Source organism: Monodelphis domestica, chromosome 7 (genome assembly GCF_027887165.1).
Source record: "Monodelphis domestica isolate mMonDom1 chromosome 7, mMonDom1.pri, whole genome shotgun sequence".
Taxonomy (NCBI): domain Eukaryota; kingdom Metazoa; phylum Chordata; class Mammalia; order Didelphimorphia; family Didelphidae; genus Monodelphis; species Monodelphis domestica.
The window spans coordinates 130,879,614-130,903,224 of record NC_077233.1 but is presented as its reverse complement, the minus strand read 5'-3'; the positions used below and the strand labels follow the sequence as shown (position 1 = coordinate 130,903,224).

Below are 23,611 nucleotides of genomic sequence, written 5' to 3'. Positions count from 1 at the left end.
CCCAGCTGTGCCCTGTCTAGGCTGATTTTAAGTGGAGTTTCTCTTTCTAACTCTTGCTGCTGAGTTTTGTTGGAAATATATAGGAATTCTGATGATTTATGTGGCTTATTTTGTACCCTGAAACTTTGCTAAAGTTAATTATTTCTACTAGCTTTTTAGTTGATTTTCTATGATTCTTTAGGTATACCATCAAATCATCTGTAGAGTGATAGTTTGGTTTCCTCATTGCCTACTTTAATCCCTTCAATTTCTTTTTCTTCTCTAATTGCTACTGCTAGAGCTTCTAGTACCATATTAAACAACAGAGGTGATAATGGGCATCCTTGCTTCACTCTTGATCTTATTGGGAAGGCTTCTAATCTATCCCCACTGTAGATGATACTTGCTGATGTCTTTAAATATATAGTGTTTATTATTTTGAGGAAAAGCCTAGATATTCCTATACTTTCTAGGGTTTTTTCAATAGGAATGGGTGCTGCATTTTGTCAAAGGCTTTTTCTGCATCTATGAGATAATCATGCCATTTCTGTTAGTTTGGTTATTGATATGTTCAATTATGTGGATGGTTTTTCCTAATATTAAACCATCCTTGCATTCCTGGCATAAATACCACCTGGTCATAGTGAATAACCCTTGTGATACTGTACTGTGGTCATTTTGCTAGTATTTTATTTAAGATTTTTGCATCTATTTTCATTAAGGAGATTGGTCTGTAGTTTTCTTTCTCTGTTTTTGATCTGACTTGCTTTGGAATCAGTACCATATCTGTGTCATAAAAATAATGGGAAAGACTCCTTTTTTGCTTATTTTGTCAAATAGTTTGTATAGCATTGGGATTAGTTGTTCTTTAAATGTTTGATAGAATTCGCTTGTGAATCCATCTGGCCCTTGGGATTTTTTCTTAGGGAGTTCCTTGATGGCTTGTTCAAATTCTTTTTCTGAGATGGAATTATTTAAGTATTCTATTTCCTCTTTTGTTAATCTAGGAAATTTATACTTTTGTAAACATTCATCCATTTCACCTAGATTTCCAGATTTATTGCCATATAATTGGGCAAAATAGCTCCTAATAATTGTCTTAATTTCCTCTTCCTTTTCATTTTCGGTACAGTTAATTTGATTCTCTTCGTTCTTTCTGTTGATTAGATTAGCCAGTACTTAATTTTATTTTTTTTCAAAGTACCAGTTCATAGTTTTATTTATCAGTTCAACAGTTCTTTTATTTTCAATATTATTAATTTCTCCATTGATTTTTAGGATTTCCAATTTTGTTTTTATCTGGAGATTTTTAATTTGTTCTTGTTCTAGTTTTTTAAGTTACAAAACCAATTCATTGATTTCTTCTCTCTCTAATTTTTTGATATGTGCACTCAAGGATTTAAATTTTTCCCTGAGTACTGTTTTGGCTGTATTCCATAGATTTTGATATGTTGTTTCCTCATTGTTATTCTCTTCAATGAAATCAGTAATTGCTTCTTTGATTTGTTCCTTGACCCACCTGTTTTAAAGAATTAGACTATTTAGTTTCCAATTAATTTTGAAAATTGCTTTTCCATGGGCCCTTATTATGATTTTTGTTGTATTATGATGTGAGAAAGTTGTATTTATTATTTCTGCTTTCCTACATTTCTTTGTGATGTTTTTATGCCCCAGTACAGCAAAATTTTGTATATATACCATGTATTGCTTAAAAGAAGGTATATTCCTTTTGATCCCTATTCAGTTTTCTCCAGATATCTTTTAGCTATAATTTTTTTAACATTTCATTCACTTCCTTTAATTCTTTATTTTTTAAAATATGATTTATCTAGTTCTGATAGGGGAAGGTTGAGGTTCCCCACTAATATGGTTTTACTATCTATTTCCTCCTTAAGTTCCTTTAGTTTCTCCTTTAAGAATCTGGATGGATACTATTTGGTGCACATGTTGAGTACTTATTTTTCTTCATTATACTGCCTTTTATCAAGATGTCATTACCTGCCTTATCTCTTTTAATCAAATCTATTTTTACTTTAATTTTGTCTGGGATGATTGCTACTCCTGCCTTTTTTGTCTCAGTTTCAGCCCAATCGGTTCTGCTCCAGCTTCTTACCTTTACCTTGTGTATGTCTACCTGCCTCAAGTGTGTTTTTTGTTGACAACATATGGTATGATTCTGACTTTTAATCCATTCTATTATCCATTTCAGTTTTATGGGTGAGTTCATCACATTCATATTTACAGTTATGTTTTCCATCTGTGTATTCCCCTCCATTTTGACTTTCTCCTTGAATCCTACCTTTTCTCTTTTCCTTTTTACTGTCCCCTCCAGTGATTTGCTTTTAGTCAGTTTTCCCCCTTTCCCCTCCCTTATATTAATCCCCTTCCCACATCCTCCCTTCTTATTATTTCCTACTTACTATAAGGCCTTTTGAATGCCCTCCCTCCCTTGTATTACTCCCCTCCCCACCATCCCATTTCTTATTACCCTTCTACTTCTCCATAGGGCAAGATACAATTCTATATCTCAATGGATCTGACTGTTCTTCCCTCTCTGGGTCAATTCCAATGAGCTCAAGATTTAAGTATTACCTGTTGCCAACTTCTTCCTCCCTTCCATTCTATTGGCCCCCTCCCCCTGTTCTATGTGCTTATTTATGAAATATATTTTACCCCCTTTACATTTTTTCTCTTAGTATTATCCTCTTTTTCACCTCTAGTTTTTTAATATAATTTTGAACATATCATCCTATACAGCTTACCACCACACCCTCTATGTATACTTCTTCTAGCTAATATAATGATGATACCAATTTTTAAGAGTTACAAATATCATCTTTCCATATGAGAATACATGTCATTTAACCTTACTGAAGCCCTTAATTTTTTTTCTCTTTCTTATTTACCTTTTAGTGATTCTCTTGAATTCTGTGATTGGGCATCAAACTTTCTGTTTAAGTCTGTTTTTTTTTCCAGGAATGCTTGGAAATCTATTTTATTAAATGACCATACTTTCCCCTAAAAGATTATACTCAATTTTCTGGGTAGCTAGTTTTTGGTTGTAGACCCAGTTCCCTTGCCTTCCAGAATATCATATTTCATGCCTCCTCGTTGTTCAGTGTGGATGCAGCCAGATCCTATGTAATCCTGACTAGAGCTCCATGATATATGAATTGTTTCTTTTTAGTAGCTTGTAGTACCTTATCCTTGGCTTGGAAGTTCTTGAGTTTGGCTATAACATTCCTGGGAATTATCATTTGGGGATTTAATGCAGGAGGTGATCTGTGGATTCTTTCAATCTCTATTTTACCCTCTTGTTCAAGAATATCAGGGCAGTTTTTTTTTATAATTTCCTATAGAATTATGTCTAGTATATTTTTTTCTTAAATTGTCTCTCCTTGATGTATTTTCCATGTCAGTTGTTTTCTCAGTGAGGTATTTCATATTATCTTCAATTTTTTCATTCTTTTGATTTTGCTTTATTTTTTCTTGTTGTCTTGTGAAGTCATTAGTTTCTAATTGCCCAATTCTAATTTTTAAAGACTAAAATGCTTCTATGATCTTTTGATTTTCCTTTTCCTTTTGGTCAATTCATTTATATAATTTTCCTCTTTATTTATTTGTTTGTTTATTTGTTTATTTATTAATTATCTTTTCCCAACAGGTCAGTTCTGGCTTTCAATGTCTGTGCCTTTGTTTCCAGAAGACCTATTTTGCCATTTTTATTCAACTTGTCTTATTTGATTTTTAAATCCTTTTCTGAGCTCCTCCAGAGCTTGCATTAAGTTCCCTGTTTTTTTTTTTAATAAGGCTTTTCTTTATGTTTATTCACTGTCATCCTCTTCCATTTGATCCTTATTCCCACAGAAGCTTTCAGTTGTGGCTTTCTTCTTTTCTTCTTGTTTCCTTGTTTATTTATTTATTTACTCATTCATTCATTTTTCCATTTATTTGTTTATTTTTTATTTTTCTCATCCTATGAATTATAAGCTTGCCCCTCTGCTGATTTAATGCACAAAAACGCCAGGAGCCATCAAAGACCACACTGTTTGACAGAGTCACACATGGAAGGATGTAAACATCCACTGATTCCCCCCCCCCCCCCGCCCCCAAGTGACTTTCCTTATTAACATGCCCTTATTATTGGAATTGCTATGATTATTATTCTTACTCAGTCCCAGGAAAAATACATGAGAGCAACATTCTTGCAGGGTTAATACAGATGTCTCACTCTGTCTCCCAAGAATATTACCAGGAAATCCCATTTACAAAATTAAACCTAAGGATTCTTATATGTCCACTTAGATAGGACCCTCTTTTCTAGGCGCAAAACCTCTGGCAAATCTGTGCTCTGAATTCCCAACCTATAACAAGGTCATGTTGATTCTTTCTGACCCTGCTCTTAACAACAATGTTTTGTTGACTATTTCCTTAGGCTTCGTGTCTGTTTTTAGGTTCTATGAGACATGTATGTTGAGAATGAAACTGTGTGACAAATAGATGTGTGATCATGAGGGTATAAAATAAATACAAGCCTCAGCCAAGGTGGAGTAATTTATCCTGTGAAACCTGTGCTGGGGATTGAATAGAAAGCTGTGTTCCATTCATCATTCTGTTGTCACTGTCCTACCTCCAAGACCCCATCCCCTGTGGGAGGATGGCCCACCCCACAGCACTAAAGCCTTGGTACTCATATCTCATAACTACCCTTTGATCCTATGATTAGAGTTATGGAAACATGAACTCCAAAACCTCCTTTTAGGAAAGGAGCTCAGCACAGACATCTCTTTATTTCTAAACAATTTGAACTACTTTGGAACTTCTCTGATTTCTCCAGCCCTTCATCACATCTAGAGATTTTCCTTCTTTCCTATGAATCCTCAAAGCATTTTGTTTATGCATCTTTTAAATGTTTATCACATTCTACTTTGTTTAAGAGTATTTGTTTCTAATATATTTGGGGGGGTATAGTATAACTTGATTTCTCCTATGGGGGACAAGGAATTCTATTGCTTTATTTTTTGGTGTAAAAATATATATAGATGGTGCTTAACAAATGTTTTGCTGAATTTAACATCTTATTTATCTTTGTAAATGAGAAGCAGTCAGGTCTAATGGACAGAGAATAGGTTTTGAAGTCAGGAAGACCTCTTATATAATGGTTAAGTGATCTTGGTTAAGTCATTTAATCTCTCAGTGCTCTAGGCAATTATCTGAAACTAAAGTTCAGATGAGGTGCTAACCTGCATTGGAAATGGGAAGTAACTTACCTGGTAGTTCCTTCTGACAATAAAATTACAGGTCTAGTCTTCATCCCTATTTATCTTTACATCTTGTACATAGTATATGTTCATTAAATGTGTCTCTAATTGAATTGACTTTGTAATTATTTTTTTCTAATTGTATAAAAAAGTTTTTTGGTAGTTTGATAGGTATAGGATGGGATAAGCAAATGACTTTAGGTAGAATTGTCATTTTTATTATATTAGCGCGTCCCATCCTAGAACAATTAATTTTTTCCCAATTGTTTAGATTTAGTTTTATTTGTGTGAGAAGTGTTTTGTAGTTTTATTCACATCATTCTTAAATTTGTCTTAGCAAATAGATAACCAAATATTTTATATTGTCTAGAGTGATTTTAAGTAGAGTTTCTGTTTCCAACTCTTGCTGCTGGTTTTTGTTGGAAATGTATAGGAATGATGATGATTTATATGGGTTTATTTTATACCCTGAAACTTTGATTAAGTTGTAAATTATTTCCTCTAGCTTTTTAGTTGATTTTCTTAGATTAACTTGGTATACCATCACATCTAATTGAATTGAATTTTCTTTGGTCATTAAATTGTGATAAATGTACAATGGAAAATTCATCCTCTGGAAGACCAGAAATGATTCTGTTGTGAATTCATTTGGAAAGTTGTACACTAACCTCTCTTTACCCCTAATGACATAATTGTTAAAAATAATAAAATCCAAAGTTTTGTTACTTATCCATACTCACTTAAGGAAGACTTCTTCCATAGTAGTGACAGAGGCACCATAGCTGGCAATGCCTAGCTCTTCCTGTCTCTCTTCCAGTTCAGTAAATAGAGCTTCAAAACTGGAAGGATAAAAGATGAGGTAAGATGAGGTAAAAAAGAGTGGAAAGAAACTTCCTTTAAAATAATTTAAAATCATCTCTCTTTTTGATGTTCAAGGAGCCTTATTTATGTCATAAAGACACCATTATATTCATGTTTTGATAAAATGAGATATAATATTTCAAAGTTTGGCATAGAGGAGGTCTGAGAATTAGAGACTGCTAGCCCCACTGAAATGATTTCTACAATCCAAAACTTCTGAAGATGCAAAAATCCAGATTTTATTTCTAAAATAAAGCTGAGTATTATGAGTCAATATTATTACTTTCAAAGAGAAGATGAAGCATGCCTTGTAATGTATTAACATTATGACTTTGGAGAATCAAGAACACTATGTAAGCACACTGTTCCCACAAAGGGAACATTTATATTCAGTACAACACATTCTTAAATAATTGTTCCTCTCACTTCTCCCATCCATATTAATCAAGTTCTTTATTACTTCATATTTGAATTATTGATAAAGCCCTTGACTCTTTTCCTTCCTCTAATCCCTCATACATACCGATACCCAAGATTTAAAAAATAAGCAAGCCCTTTTTCATACAATCAATCCTCAAAACAGTAATATATAATTCACAAAAGCTTACTATGTCAAGGTCCAATTATTTGCCTTTTTAATTTTTATTCTTAATTCATATTATTGCTAAGTCCTTCCCAAAATGAAAAAAGAAACACAATTTGTGGAATAAATAAGTATAATAAAGAAAAATTAACCCAGAAATTTGCTGTCCAAAAATGTATGTTCCATTCTGCACTATGAGTTCATTATTCCTGTCAGTAAATAATGTGGTTCATCATTAGTCCTATGGAATCATGGTTAGTTGATCAATTGATAAGAGTTTTAAAGGTTTTTGAAGTTATTTTTCTTTATAATGTTATTATACAAATTGTTTTCTTAGTTCTCACGTTTTTTTGGATCTGTTCAAACAACTCTCACTTTCCTACTGAATATCTTAAAATGCAAAAATCTTAAGTTACATTCATATATCATAATTTGGTTAGCCATTTTCCAATCAACGGACACTCCTTTGTTTCCAGTTTTCTGCTACAACAAGAATTGCTATATTTTTGAACATCTGTCAAAAGAATGTCTTTTTCTTTTTTCTTTGATCTCTTTGAGGTATAGACCTATGAATGATGCTGTGTAATTGCTATCAAAGGGCAACCGAGAGGTTTTTTTTGCACATAGTTCTAAATTGCTTTCTAACCAATTCACAGCTTAACCAACATTTCACAGTGCACCAGTGTGGTTTCTTCCCACATATTACCCCTCCAACATCTATGATTTATATTTTTTTAAACATCTTCTACAAACTACAATGTAAGGAATAGAACTTCTAAATTTAATTTCTCTAATTTATAAGTGATCTTAAGTATTTTTAATTGGTTCATTTAATTGATTGATTACTTTTATTTTTTCTTTAGAACTACCTGTTCATCTCATATGTGCATTAATCTACTTGGGGAAATGGCTAACATTCTTAAATATTTATATCACTTATAAAGTTTGAATATCAGGCCTTTATTCCCAAATCCTTTCCCCTCCCTTCTCCCATGGAGCCCTCCCATCACATAACAAATAGTATTAGTTTAATGAGAAAAAATCAGCATAACTAATGAATACACTGAACAAAAAGTCCCAAACCATGTGCAATATGAAACACCGATGGCTCTCCCAGTTACATAAAACTTTGTAGAATTTGATAAAAATAATAAAATTCATTTGGAAAAACAAAAGTTCTAAAGTATCAGGTGAAATAATAAAAGGATTTAAAGGGTATTGAAATAGTACATATGGACTTCAAACTATATTATAAACCAGCAGTTATTTAAAAAAAAACATCTGTTGTTGGTTCAAAAAATAGAGAAAAAAAATCAATGGCACAGACTAGTGAAGGAAAAATCAGAAACAATGGAACTTGTTGAGTGTTTGATAAAGTGAAAAATATAAATTACCTAAGAGAAGACTCCTTATTCTTCAAAAACTATAGGGAAAATTAAAAAGCAATCTGGCAGAAATTAGGCCTCAACCAATACCTTACACTACATTCCATAGTACATTCTATATGGATATGTAACCTTCATATTAAAAATCATACTTAGTTATTGAATCTATACAAATTTTGGGGAGGCTTTAGTAATTGCTTTCTAGAGAGTTTATATAATTTTTAGTTATTTGGAATGGAATTTACCTTTTTATTATTGATCCTTGGATTGTAATTATCTAAAATTGCTGTTGATTTCTGACGATTTGTTTTATAACCTGCAAATTTGCTTCTGAAACTATTATTTGTCTCAACTTGTATCTCTGGGAATTCTATAGAATTTTACAGGTTACTGTTAACAAATAAAGACAATTTTATTTTCTTTATATGTATCTTTTATGACTTTTATTTCTCGTTTTATTACTATTTTTAGCATTTTTAGAACCTTATAAAATAATATTGTGGAGAGAAGACATCCTTGCATTTCTTTCACATTAATTATATAAGGTGAAAAAGTCCTAGAATATTCACATCACAAAGGATGTTTTTGGTTTTAGATAGATGCTTTTTATGGTGGTCTTTTCTACTCTGAATTTGTTGTGTTACCTGGATTCAACACTTTGGAAAAAGATGTTGGTCCCAAGTTAAACTCCTCACCTCTAATTGTATCACCATGGTGCTAACTGAAGCCTTGACTGACATCGACTTCCACAGTCTCCTTTACCCTCTTATTGGAGAGCTAGAGAATGAAATACCAATGTTTTTCTTTATAGAAGAGAGAAACTGCACTTTTTTAGCTCACTCTCCTCAATATCTGCTGACCTTCTTGGTTTCCAAACTCTTTTTATATGCTATCTCCCATTTCATTAGAGGTCAGGGACTGACTTTCTTTTTAAAATTTTATTCCTAGTGCTTAGCACAGTACCTGGTATAGTAGGAGTTTATTAGATTAGAACAGATATTTAATGTTGGATTATATTGGATATCTTTAAAAGAATTTTCTGTGCCTTTTCTTTGTAGTTTTAAGTATGACAATAAGGTGTATGAGGTGTTCAGGGAGGACTAGCACCTCTGATGTGAGGGTTTGATGAGCCCTCTTCAGGGCTGCTCATTCTTTGGTGTTTATCTTTTACCTGCTTCTCATCTTTGCCTTCAAGAAGCTGTAGCATGTACAGCAGCCACACTTTGGTAAAACCATCTCTGCTGATAGGTTAAACCAGGTTGAGGGTAACTAAAAGATCTCAAACTAGCTAGTGAATTAGAGGAATATTCCCCCTAAGCATGTGAAGACTTGGCAGAATGAGCAGATGAGAAAAATTTGGTCCAGTGATTATGAATGTGGCTGAAACAGGAATCATGGAGCACATAGAGCTTCATCAGACATCAAAGATTCCAGGATCATCCACTGCATCCCAGTCCATCATCAGTCATCTTGATTTTTGCCACTGGACTTGGATGACTCTGGAAGAAAGAGTGAGGTTGATGACTTTGTGCTACTCTGCCTCACTTAAGTCCTATTCATCAGCAAGTCAGGACATCATCCCATTATGTCATTGGTCTTCTTCAAAACAAAAGATGAACAACACTATAAGAGTGGTAGCCTTTGTCTTTTCATCAGGGATGCTTCGAAATCTTACATTTTATTAAATTATTATTATTTGCCCTGAAAGAATATACTAAGATGTGCTGGGTAGGGGATTCTGGGTTGCAAACCTAGTTCTTTTGCCTTCTGGAATATCATTATACAAGCTTTATGATCCTTTAATGTGGAAGCTGCCAAGTCCTATATAATCCTGACTGTAGCTCCATAATATTTTAATTACTTCTTTCTGACTGTTTGGACCATTTTCTCCTTGGCCCGGGAACTCTTGAATTTAGCTATAATATTCCTATGAGTTGTCACTTAAGAATTTATTTTAGGTGGTGATCTATAGATTCTTTCAATTACTAATTTACCCTCTTATTAAAAAATATGACACCAATGAAAATATGTAATTTGACATCTAATAATATGATGTCTAACCTTTTTCCCCCATGGATTTCAGGTAGTTTAATACTTCTTAAATTGTCTCTCCTGGATCTATTTTCTAGGTTAGTTGTTTTTTAAATGAGATACATCACATTTTCTTTTATTTTTTCATTATTTTGATTTTGTTTTATCATTTCTTTATGTCTCACAAAGGTATTAGCTTCTACTTGTCTAATTTTAATTTTTAAGAAATGATTTTATTTCATGAATTTTTGAAGTTCCTTTTCCATTTGGTCCATTCTACTTTAAAAAAAAAATCTTTTCTTCATTGGATTTTTGTACTTCTTTTTCCTTTTGACCAATTCTGCTTTTCACTGTTTTCATTTATCTTCCCCTTTTGTGCTCTGCCTCTCTTAATTGATTTTTGAAATCCTTTCTGAGCTCTTCCAGAGGATGAGACCAATTCACATTTTTCTTTGAAGTTCTGCATGTAGCTGCTTTGCTCTCACTTGTCTCCTATGACCAGAAGTTGGAGGAAAGAATTCTCAATTTTTTAAAATAGCCTAGATAATTTTTTTTATGCCACGTTTCTTCTGCCATGGCTTTTTGCCCCCAGCTTTACTCCCAGAGAATTCCGAGCTCTCTTGGAGCTGCTGCCTTACTTTTGCTGTTCCTACTTTTTACTGGTCACCTGCCCTAGTGGCCCAGCTGTTTTAGTTGGAGGGACTTGGTGGAGAAGGGATAAGCCACTTCTCTCACCCATCTGCATAAGCAGCCTTCTTTGCTGCTGCCTCTGGCATTGCTGCTCCTGATACCACTTGCTCCTGCTGCTAAACCCCAGCAGCCTGCTTCTTTTCCTGATACTGTTTGCTCCTGCTCTGGCCCCTGGCTGCTATTGCTGATCTTGCTGTACTGCTGGTAGCTGCCCCTGTGTCTTCAGGACTCACAAGCTGGGAGTCCTTGGAGCCAATCTCTGGGAAGCTGGTAAAAACCAGAGTGTGTTTCCCTTAGGCAACAATTACCCTCCAAACTCCCTGTCCATGTGGCAGGGGAAACAAATTGCTCCCTAGAATTTTACCTCAGCAGGAAAGGAGAAGGAAGTTTACTCTTCCACACAGGAGGTAAAATTGCAAGAATGTCACACTCTAAGAAAGAGCAATGTGTTACCTATTTCAAACAGCTTCCAATTTTAGGATGTTTTTTTTCTTCCTACCATTCCTGGGTGCACTGGCACTTTCAATTATCTTGCCTGAGATTCAGGGGAGAAATTCATCTTCCTACAACCCCTAGCCATTTGGGCCAGCCCAGGATCTAAAATTAATTTGGGATTCCATCACACTATGTTGGGAGGAATTCTCCCGTACTCTGTTAGATCCCAGCAGTGTGACAAAAGGAATATGAATGGATAGAGAAAGGAACTTTAAAGAGTATGGAGGTGAAAATTTTAAGACTTTTAAGACCCCATTGTTTTATAAAAGTCTCTGTATTTCATTGTATTTTGCTGATTGTCTGCTTTAAGATTTAATTTTGTTGTTTTAAGTTCATATATTAATGTAGTCAATACTATTGTTACACTGAATCATTTTAATCTACTGTGTTTTAACTATTGGATATATTCTGTTACTTTCCCCCTATAACTATACTGAACAAAATATCATCATATAAGCCCATAAAAACAACTTTTTCTTCCATTTTGCATTTGTTAATTGTTACATAGATGATGGGTAGACTCCATCAACCTGGTTAACAATCTTTGGAAAATTTAATGAGTTAAATATCTCACATTGATTTTAAGGGGTCTTCAGACATGATTTTTAGATTTTTTTCAATAGTTCTGACTGATCATCTTACCTGTCTCTAAGTTATTTGTAACAAGAGCCAAAGGATCCATTTTAGTAGCTGAAGTGAAGTGCAATTATATCCCCACCTCCACATTTCTAAAATGTAATGGGTGAGACATAACAATCTCATACCAGAGGAACTGGGAAGTTGTTCCTAGGGCATGGTACACCTGGATGGCTCCCAAGAGGGAGCATCTCTCATTTGTAACTCTTCAGCTTACTCTCCCCTCCCACCAGAATGATCTAGATTCTTGGTGACATTTTTAGACTCAACATGAAGAGTACAGAGTTTTGGTTTTTTCCTAGACTCCCCTACTACATTTTTTAATGATGGCAGTAATAGAATTTTAAAAAATATCTCAGCCAAGGTTGAAAGATTGCTGCACCTGAAAAACTTGTGACAAGTATCCATTAGCTTCTAAGGTTTTTTTTTTTTTAATGTCATTCAGCAGACCAATGTGAATCCTAATGATAGTGGATTTGTTTGCTATTGTCATTAAATGGACTATTATAACTTTGGGGATTTTGAAACTTCTCAAATGTGCACTATCTGTTGTACTACTGTTCTTTATAAAAAACTGTTACTTTGTAAAAAATCATTTGCACTCACACAGTGGTTCATGGCCAAGTTGAAGGAGGAAATGGATCTCATTTTTGGGTGAGAAACTTTTGCATTCTACCTTTTCTTAGCTGACACAGTGTGTCAATGATTGTAAGCTATATATTTTTGATTTAAAAAACTTTTTTATTAATTTTTTTTGCTTGCATGTGCAATATAGTATTTTAGTTTTATTTTTCCTCTCCTTTTTGTATTTGAAGCACATGTCACCAGTATTGAGGTTTTTCTTTCTTTCTTTTTTTATTTTGCAGTAATATAAGTTTAAAATACATTTTCCCTAATGTGAATGAATAACCCCAAAAGCTTTAGACTATAACAATGATGCCATTGATTGTTTAAAAATTATGGGACTTTGCTTAATGATTCTTTCTGATTCCAGAAGAAGAGAATACAAAAAGAGCTATTGCACTGTGCCAAAGAAGCACAAAGCTACTTGCATAGTGTCAATCAAGCACAAGGTCAAAGAGATCAACCAATCCCAGTGGGATTGATGTAATTTTGAGCCAAGAAAAGAGGACTTGAACTTGTTTGGGGTTTGAGAATGTGACTGTTTTGATATATGTTAAAGGCAGGTCTTCCTTGTCCCACATTCTACCAAGTATCTCAATTCTGGCTCCATCATGGCTCCCATTTGCTGCTAAAATCTAGTTCCTTTTCTGCTTTTCATAGTGTGGCAAACTTTCTGTAGTCCTGGCTACTGACTAGATAAATGCATAATTACATAAATCACTTTCATTGGGACCTGATTCAAGGACCTATTATAGGTTTATCTTCCTGGACTTAGAATTTTTACACATAAGACTTTGATATTCTATATTTCATCCAGAAGTTATTGTTTTCTCTTTAATTTGAATTTTTTGATGTTTTTTATTTCATTGCCAATTGATTCATATACCTCATAACTCAGCCATGCATCCCCAAGTTATCCCTGTGTTTTTCAACATCCTATTCAGAGGCAAATATATTATTATTATTCTAACATGCAAATTTTAAATTCTTTTGAGAGTAGTTTTAGGATAAGAAACATACTACCTCTCTGAATCTAGAAAGTGAACTGTTTGGAGAAAGCACCATGAAGATGCAGTACAACATGCTGCCTCAGAAGATCCAGAATGAACTTTGGGATGTGGTGATTTGAACTGTATGGGGTTCAATGCATTTGTTTTGTATGTAAACTCTTATGCTGATGGGAACTACCCCCATTGGCTTTTTGTCAACGTGCCTAGAAATCATGGGTTTGTTCTTTTCCCTTTTATCCCCAAATTATTGTAATTTAAAAGTTGATTATGTTAAATGATCAACTGGGGAGAGGAGCCTTCCAATGATCATCGGGGAGATGTATAATTGAAAATGCGTTATCCTAAAAATACCTACATTTCCTGGGAGCCCACTGACTTCCTGTCATTACACACTTCCTGTGGACAGGAGATAAATTCAGTGGGGGTGCCTGCTCTGGCTTCTTTGGCTTCCTGTCCAAGACTTTGATGGTGGTAAGCACAGGGGTTTTTGAACAGGCTGATTAGCCATGGGCACATGGTTGGTTTTATTTCGTATCCATATTATTCCTTTACTTCTAATGATCACTAATAAATCTCTTAAAATATAATATTTTATTACTTCACACTAATTTTAATTTTTACATGGGTCTGTGCCTTGCTCTATTTTGTCTCCATAAAAATATTCTATGCTTAAGATTTTTTTTTTGATGTTTGCTCATTTTTCTAGTCTTTTTCTTGATTCTCACTTTTATCTTAAAGGTGGGCTCTTTTCTCAGGTGAGAAAGGACACTCTTTTAAGCTCCATTTTTTCCTTGCTGCTATGGTTAGGTCTCTTTTGTGGTTTCTGCAACTTTCAGTTCTTCCAAGATGGTTTGATGGCCTGTGGGGTGGGAGTTCTAAAAGTCATCTCTCACTACTGATCTCCTCCTGGGGCTACTGATGACTTGCAGAGCTCAGAGCCTTTGAGCTATCTTGTGCTGGGTCCAGCCTCAGGTTTGGGCAGGGGCTTTGGGTGCCATTCTACTCTTACATAGGTCAGGAGCACTTCAGACTGCCTTGCACAGGGGATCAGGTCCTCAATGCAGATTTGGGCTGGGGCTCTGGGGCTCTCTTTGGGCTTACATAGACCAGGAATACAGTGGATTGCTTTTTTCTGGAGTTAAGGCTCTCACTGCAAGCTTTGGCAAGGGCTCTGGGCCTCACCTTTGTCTTACACCAGCATGGCTCCCTGTTAACAGCCTTGCACTGAGGCTTGGGCCCTCAGTTTGAGCTTGGGTTGGGGCTCAGAGCCTCACTCTTGGCCTGAACCAGCCTAGGCACACCATGGAATGCCCTGTGCTAGGAAGTAGGGGTCTCACTACAGGCTGGGGCTGGGGTTTGGAACTTAAAGGGATGTGTGCTGTATTGCTGTTGGCTTTTGCATGGTCTCAAGGCCGCGAAGTTGGCTTTGGTCCTGGTTCAGAACTTGGAACAGTAGAAGTGTATGGGTTTTGTTGTTTGATTCTGTCAGTATTCCTTCATATGATCTTACTGTGGGGCTATACTTCCCTCTCACTCCAGTGAGCCAGATCCTCTCTGCCTACTTTTCAAGTTTATTTCTTCAGGAAAGTTGTTTTACTCTGCCCTCTTGTTGCTTCTTTCACTCCAGTATTCATTTTATAGTGTTATTTTAAGGTTAATTAGAGGATTTCAGAGTGGTTCTAGTTTACTCTGCTTCTTCTCTGCTCCCTTGGCTCCATCTCCATGTATTAATCATGTGGTTTGGGATGGTCTGGTTCTTAATAAGTTGATTAATGTTTTGTGCTGATTGTTTTCCTAGTGTTGAATTAATTTTCTATCACTGGTGTGAGTACTACTTGTTTGTGAGGAATGGCTAAATTGCGGTAGTCAGACTGATAGATTATAAAAAAAAATTGAGTCAATATTTATTAATGATACTGGCCTACAATTTTCCTTTTTTTCCTTTCCTTGTTTTAGATATTAAGACTTTATTTAGGGCAGCGAGGTAGCGGAGTGGACAGAGTGCAAGGTCTGGAGTCAGGAGTACCTAAGTACAAATTTGACCTCAGATGCTTCCTAACCTGTGTGACCCTGGGCAAATTACTTAACCCTAATTGACTATCCCTTGCTGCTCTTCTAAATTAGGACTGATACTAACACAGAAAGTAAGACTATTTGTCTCATAACAGGATTCTGGTAGAGTACTAGCTTTTTCAAATTTTGAAATATAGGTACCATTCTCTAAAAGTTTAATAGAATTCTCCTGTGAATCCATCAGGAATGGGGGTATTTTTATTCTTTGGTAATTCTGTTAGCTGAGCAGATAGATGGAGCAGCAGACAGAGTATCTAGTCTGGAGTCAGGAAGACTTATCTTTAATCTGCTAATGGTGATTTATTTTATAATTTTTTACATTGTTATATTTTATAGTTTCTAAAAGTCACATTTTCATTTTATTCATAAATTAAATGGATATTTTTACTTTTAAGTTCTTAAGTCTCTTCTTTGATTTTCAGAATTTGTATTTTTTATTTGACTTTTAAATTTGTTGGTTTTCTAGTGTTTTAATGTAATGGTGGACTGATACATGCATGGAATGACTCTTGAATGCATCATACCAAATGGAAAAACTAAGAATATTTCTTGCTAGAAGAGTTGTGGCAATGTGGAAGAAAAATACCATGGAGGGATGGTAGAGTATACTTGGATAGTCAGTTACAGTAATGTAATCCAAGATGAGGCTCTTTGAGTTGCTACAATGTCATTTTAAAAAGCCCATCAGTCTTAGCTTATGCCCCTTTGGCCATTCTCTAGCTTCACTGTTGTACCTCATGGACTCTCTATAAGTCAATACATTGGGTGAGAGATTATATTATATTATATTAATTATATCATATCATATAATATCATATCATATATTATATTATATTAAGGTCAGAGTTCTTTAAGGCTTCTCCCCTTTGAAGCCATATGACCTTGTAAAAGTTTCAGTCCTTGGACTCTGTTTTTCTCTGATAGGTAAGGGAAATGAAGTGTCCAACCTTGTGAATTTCAAATGGACCAGAGGGCTCCTCAGCATCCTGGTGCTCCAAACTCTGGGTTGTTAGCCAATATAGTACTGATGCCCTTAGGATCAAAGTTTTACATTACCTATGGGGCCTCAGCCCAGTGGAAGTGGTGCTATTTTGGACATTAATTTATTGGGATCAGTACTATGTTTGAACTATGATAAAGAGGAAGATGATGAAAAGGAGAGTCCCTGCAGGAGGAAAAATGCTTGTATTTTATTCTTGTTATATCTTTGAATTTTCCTTTCTAAAGTAAATATCCCTTTGTAAAAGCTAACATATATTATATGATTAAATGGCACTTGGGTGCTATTAAAGGAGGAGTGAGGAGGAAACAGCCAATGGCAGTATGAAGAAAGAATCACAAAGTACTCAGGGTACCTTAGAACTCTGTGGAATAGATGTAGTAGGCCTATAGAATGAACTTGATACATTTAGTTGTATGCCTAGTTAATTGACCTGTTCTTTTTCTTTTTCATGGATATTAGTGATCAATATAAATAATGCAAAGATATAAAATATTTAATACATCATTACAGACTATAGAAATGGAGCTCTATCGAATACTTAACAACACATTATATAATAGCTTGAATTATACATGAGAAATTACCTGTCTTTCATGTATTGATAAATGATCCTGTAGCATCCCAAGCATATTCACATCTATGAAATATAAATGACTGTATGGCTACTGTGTCTCCAAGCATAAGGTTATACCAATGAGGCTTGTGAATGTAACCTTGAACTGGCCATGCGGCCCTTGGCTAAGACAAACTCATTAGCATGCTCGGAGTCAATTCCCCAGGAAAGTGCAGTTTGCAATCTACATGCCCAAAGGTGTTCCCTCTACCTTGCCACCCAATCTTAATTGTCTATACTTTGTGATGTGGTTACTACGTCCTTGGGAGTACCGCCCAAGCAGGACATGAATAAATTCAGAGGCAATCCCATGAACTTCCTCTTGGCCTTTCTCCCTTCCATGGAGCTCCACTGGGCTCCTCAATGACTATGTCTCTCTCTTCTTGACCTTCTCCTTCCCCGAGGCTGTAACCATCTCGGCCTGCATTCTCTATCTTAATCTCCTCAACCACCTTGTATTCCATTATCCTCATTTTCCGCCTTAAGGAAAATCATAGGGGTTGCCTGCCCTATCCAATCACTGATTTGTCGGTGTCTTTCATTTCCACCCTGGTTCTCGGTTCCTACCTCTCCTCGGGTCCCATCACAAAGGTGAGCCCCTTCCCTTGTGGGACCCTGCTGGTCAGGGAAGTCCATTAAGGAAAACCCCACACTTGGCACCCCGGATTTGGGAGCGAAATTCCTTTGTCACAGGCATTCAAGCACGTGCAACTTGAGGAGCGATCACTGAGGTACGGAATCACAAAGGCATGACCTTGCAGGTGGCCTCTGAAGGTGAGAAACGTCTTTTATTTCAATTTCTTATTTTAAGAAATTATTTAGAACCACGGGTCCATAAGCCTCATCATACACTCGTCACCTTAGATGGTTAATGTCTCTGACTGAACAGAAAGGAATTGAGATCTCTGAAGCATTGCTTAAATAGGCACTGAAGCAAAATCTGAATTCCCAGCAAGGGGAGTTCCCAAAGTGCAGCTATGAGATCTGATTGGTAAAAGAAAAAACGAGGCAGTATCAGAAAGAAAGACAAAATATCGCAAGTCAGTTGGAATACTTGGGAAACTACAAGGATGGCCTTGATGGCACAACCTGTGCAGATTTTAGGCATCTTGCTAGAATGCCAAGCCTCAGTCTAACCCTAATTCTCAAAATGCCGAAGGTCCCTCCACCTGTGGAGGAAAAAGCCTCTGCTCAAACCTATCTCTTAGGGCAGATGGCCGAGAGAGCGCCATTGGCAAGTCTAACACTTTCTCCTAATCTTTTCACTATGGAGGATTCCATTTTAAAAAGCGCAGAAGCCATGACGTTCAATGCGTTTGGCTCACTGCTCCCTCCTCTACCTTTTAAAACGTGGGAAATGAGGCAAAGGGCGTTAAATGCAAAGCCATTTCAGCATCCCGATCATAAGGTAGAAGGATCTTTCCAGATTCAAGAGGAAGTCCCTTCCTTGGAAGCTTTCAGCTTTCTCCAGCCACTTTCATCCTTTAAGGCTTCTTGTCTTGTGCAGCCCGCCCCCTCCCCCACAGAACTCTGCAAGCCAAAAGGGCAATAAGGAGGCTACAGATAGCCCCCTGCAAAGGAGAAGCAGGATTTCTAGATTGTGCCATAGCATGCAAAAATATGGGAAGCTCTCAGCATTACAGAGCTGATCAAAACTCTTTAGCAACAAATTTTACACCAGATGATTGGAAATTAAGAAAAATATTACCTGCTGCTAAGAGCACACGGATTCTAATTAAAGTGCTACATTAAACAAGGAGGATTGACTTATCTTTCAGTCTTTTGCTCTTCCTTTCACTAAAGATACTAACAATATACTTAACTCACTTTCTTTAGCTGACTGATCTATCCTTGCTCTCTCTCCCCTGTCTGTTGCTGCAGAAACAGACAGAAATATTCTATGTCAACCTCTGCCTCCACCCATGCTTAATGTAGTATTATGACCATTTAATATTTACAGAAATAAGCAGGTAGAAATGTTTCTTCTACAAAACTTAAGAAATGATTCCAATAGTACAGACGGAAGTTTAATTCAGCCTACGGCCATTGAAATCCTGACTCCTATAGAAATTCAAAGCAGAGTATTAAGCTTCTAGCTAAAGCATACGGGGCTAGATAAGACCAAAACAGACAAGTCCTAGAACCAAACCATTCTTATCAATTAATATAAATTCATGGCAAGAAATTTCTTTACTTAAACATTGCTTATTGCAAAAGTGAGGCAAGAAAAAAGCCAAAAATCGTAACTCTGTGCCATAACACGGTCATCTACCAGAAGTTACCTGGCACAGGTGAATGGTGAAAGCTTAATGAGCATCGATTAAACTTAGAGCAAACTTTTCATCACTTTGGGCTACAAGGGCTACACTTTAGGCTATAAGGTTAAAGTGCTGTGAGGAGACGATCCCTCACATAAGGACCATAAGATCGTATCAAAGCATGAAAACTATTCCTTAAGCACCTAAAGGAACACCAGCTTTAAAAAAGCAGAGCACGTGTTTGCCCTAACTAGGAAGCAAACAGACATTTTGCTCTCATGAGGACAAACGAGCAAAAAGACTTTCTTATCAGCAAACCTCTCCACCAGTTTAACATTTCTAAAAGGAACAGGTCTTTTGAAGCAGCACCAGAGAATCCAGGAAGAATATTATTTAAATGTAAAGGTATAAACCTGTTATGTCTTTCAAACAGATCTTTGCTAAAAGATGGTATTATTATGAAGCAAAATTTAAAAAATTAAATTGTCTTAATTTGGATTGGACATGGCAAAATTACATAAGAAGGTCCAATTGTATTTCTTATAAGGCAAAGTTTTAAAGTTAAAAAGTCAGAGAAAGACTTTTGTCATATGCTACAGGAGATATTTTATCTGTAATAATATTTTAAAAAGAATTGTTGTATAACTGTAGGCCAAAAACCAAGGTATAAACACAAATTTATCAAGGTTTTCAGAGGTAAATCCTCATGGACTCTTGCAACCATGTGACTCACTAACAAAATTATTTGGATCTGGGAAGGAAACTTAATTCAGCAGTTTCATAAATTGATCCATACGCCTACACCTCAGGTTACAAGTTTTTATGGCAAATATTGAATATTATCAAAAGCAAAATTAAAAATCAGTGCAAATTTTTAATTGACCAACATCAATTGGCATATGCTTTAGAAAACTTTCATATATATTCAAATTTTAAATATGTAGAAATCATTAAAAATTTTTAAACAGGACATAAGGTCAACAAGGATAAAAATTAGCAGCCATTATTTAAAAACCTGTATAAAGTTAAAAAATTGTATGTAAAGCACATTACTGCTACTTTATCCAAAAAGCAAATTAATTAGAATTACCCAATATCAAAATAATATAGCATCAATTCTAAATATGAGACACATTCTCAGCATTGCAAGGCATCAGAGTAAAAACAGTGCTGATAGGATTCAAATTGTTAATCAGTAATAAATTATTAAGGTTATTAATTAATTTGATTAACCAGTAACAGTGACCTATGTGTGGTTTAGAATGGGCAACACTACCACTCATTCAAATTGCATATATCAATCCTGATCATTATTGCAGTAAAAAACCAATTACTAGTGTACAAGCTCAAATATTACTTGCACTAGGTGGTCCATTTTGGCAACAGAATCTTGTAAACATCTTAGGTAAAATTGATAATTCCATTCATATTATCAAAATCTTTTCAGTTATGAATTTAAATTTGACAGTTTAAAAATAATAACATCACTGCAATTGCTATGCTTACACTTACTGCATATATTTAGGGTACAGCAGATTGTTAAATGCACAGTATAAGTTTATACAAAAGCAAAAGCTACATGCAGATAGGCTACTGCTCAAGATCACAGCACAAGCTGGTAAAATCAAATGTGATTTATAGTATAAGGCTTTTATGAGTATTGGTTCAAAACGTGAATATTAGACATCTATGCAGACCTCATTGCAAAGCCAAGGTGAAATCATTATCAAAGGCAAATGGCCTTGAGGACACTGCTTTTAGCAGACACAGATCACTTGTACTCTCTGACACATCAGAGTGCCAAGTCCAGTATTCCTCAATATTTTATGCACACAAGTGAAATTACCTACCAGTGCAAAATCTTGTGAATGTTATCATGTCACTCATGCACTTCAAACATGTGTCCAAATTAAACATTGTGGACTAAGGGAGGCATTACTACATGCCCCTGTGGTATAAAAATCTAAAAGCTAACATGTGATGGGAGATAATCACTCTCTTGATGTATAGGATTAATCTCAAAATGATAAAGTATGCAAAGTTGTTACAGATCTTTTAAATAATTGGGCATCTCTAACTATTCCAAAACAATTGTGAAGAAACAGTGCTTGTAACAGCAATACATGGGCTGAATGGGATAATCCATGGCCTAAATGCAAGCAATTTCAAAAGGGCTCAAAGGAATTGATAAGTCCCAAACTCCAAACACAAGGAGATATTTTCAGCCACTTTCTAATTTAACAAGACCCAATAAGGCTTTCTTTTGGGGTCGAGATTTCTGTTTATTTTCTCAGATACCAGAAGTCCATGGAAGAAAACTGAAATGATCCAGCTGAAAGACAGTCTGCCCAGAAAGTCAATGCAGATGTGCCTGGCACCATCCACAACATGGCACCGTTGCCAGACAACAGGAAAAGCAGCCAATGAACTGGGAAAAACCATCACTGCCCTATAGGCAGGTCTAATGCAATATCCACACAAATGTACTTCTATGAAAGACAATACCTAGAGAAAAATATCATTGTTACTCACTAGCATTCTATTATGCCAGTATATGGGTATTTGTTGTAAGATCTAAGTTCATCATGTACCTGAAAACTTACCCTTTGAAGTATTTGTACAATATGTAACCTGCAATTATTTTAGTGGAATTGTTCCATGTTACCCAAATTTGATCAAATGAAAATCATACTATTGAAATATTGAAACAGTACAGTGAATACTGTCCAATTGTAACACATTGTTGCTATCATCCAAAATGTATGTATAATATTTATCTTATAGGGTTCATTTTAAATTTGTAAGAACGAATTAGGTCTTCATTAGAATCAATCTTATTCAATAAGTTTTTGGAAAAGCATTGAAGCTTTTAAAAAGAAAAACAGGGTGGAAATGGTATTACTAACCATCTATCTCTCCTACACCCCAGAAGGAATATAAGCTAATATTATTAAATCACAATTCTCATGTAATGATAAACATTGCATTGTATGTTGTACATGGATTGGGCTGAATATTGCCAGGAGATTTAAGACTGTCAGAGACCCAACAGGTTGATAATTTTGGGTCGAGGTTTTGTTTGTATGTTTACAGAGAATGAAAACACCTGGTCACCCACCAAGCACGTCATGCCATGAGGCACGGGACCAGGAAGAAAAGCAGACGAGTACCATCTACGATGCCAGCTGATTGCATACCAAGCAAACGGCAAGAAACCATTATTGGTGACTATAAAAACCAAACACTGACATTACACTACTTCTAATGACATTTACTATTCCACTGAAGAACAATTGTCATGCTGACATCCATTGGTCTTTTATACCTAAACCAATATCAAGCATGTCAACTTGTATGGACTAAACCCCACTCATATATTTATGACGTCAGATGGATCCCACACTCCAAAAACTTTATCATGGGATCAAAATCGAAACAGCTATAATTGTTCAAACACTAATGTATATCTTTCATTTTGGATATCTGTTATATATGTCAAAAGGAAATTTATTTTGTATGCATTGTAAAACTGCTTGTATTGTAAAAAATTGGTCTATCAACAAGGGTATAGACATTGGTATGCCTCTCCAAAGGACAGGAGATAGAAATTTTTCATTCATGAATACAAGAATTATGTTCAATGCAAGAGATGTTGAACAGGAATGTTCAATGCACAGATGGTCCTGATGTCACTCTTAAAAAAGGGATGAGATATCAGGCAAAATGCACTTTAGAAAATTTTAATTAGGAACCAATATTACTGAAAATTGATCATCTACATCTATGTGTAGATCATATTCCTGACAAAGACTATGTAGACATGTGCCAACTGCCATTGCTGTAGTTAAATGATAACATCATTGTTGATCACTACTCCTGAAACCCCATCTTAATGGAAACTCTTTCTTGCTCTCTAACACCAGTCCCAGAATTCAGACGGCCGCTGGATTCGGGGTCTATTAACTTCCACTTCAAGTACTGGAAGACGTTCTGGTACATGAAAGTAAAGCCTAGGTTGGACAATCTCTGTGGACGCGCAGTTGTTGAACCTCCTAGATGGAATAGGTTATTACACACATACATGGAGCAAGGGGAAAGTATACACTAAG

The 23,611-nt window shown here is 35.5% G+C and overlaps 1 protein-coding gene across 8 annotated transcripts in view; it reads right to left on the bottom strand.

Annotated features, from left to right (window-relative positions):
• Window positions 1-23,611, bottom strand: part of LOC100017234 (phospholipid-transporting ATPase ABCA3-like) — a 351,884-nt gene that overhangs the window by 132,699 nt on the left and 195,574 nt on the right. For all 8 annotated transcript variants that reach the window (XR_470380.3, XM_056805469.1, XM_016424232.2 and 5 more), the window contains one exon: window positions 5,981-6,079. Coding sequence is in view for 7 of the 8 variants with exons in the window: in XM_056805469.1 (XP_056661447.1) it covers window positions 5,981-6,079 (99 nt within the window). In the remaining variant the exon portion in view is untranslated. The remainder of the gene's footprint in view (window positions 1-5,980; window positions 6,080-23,611) is intronic.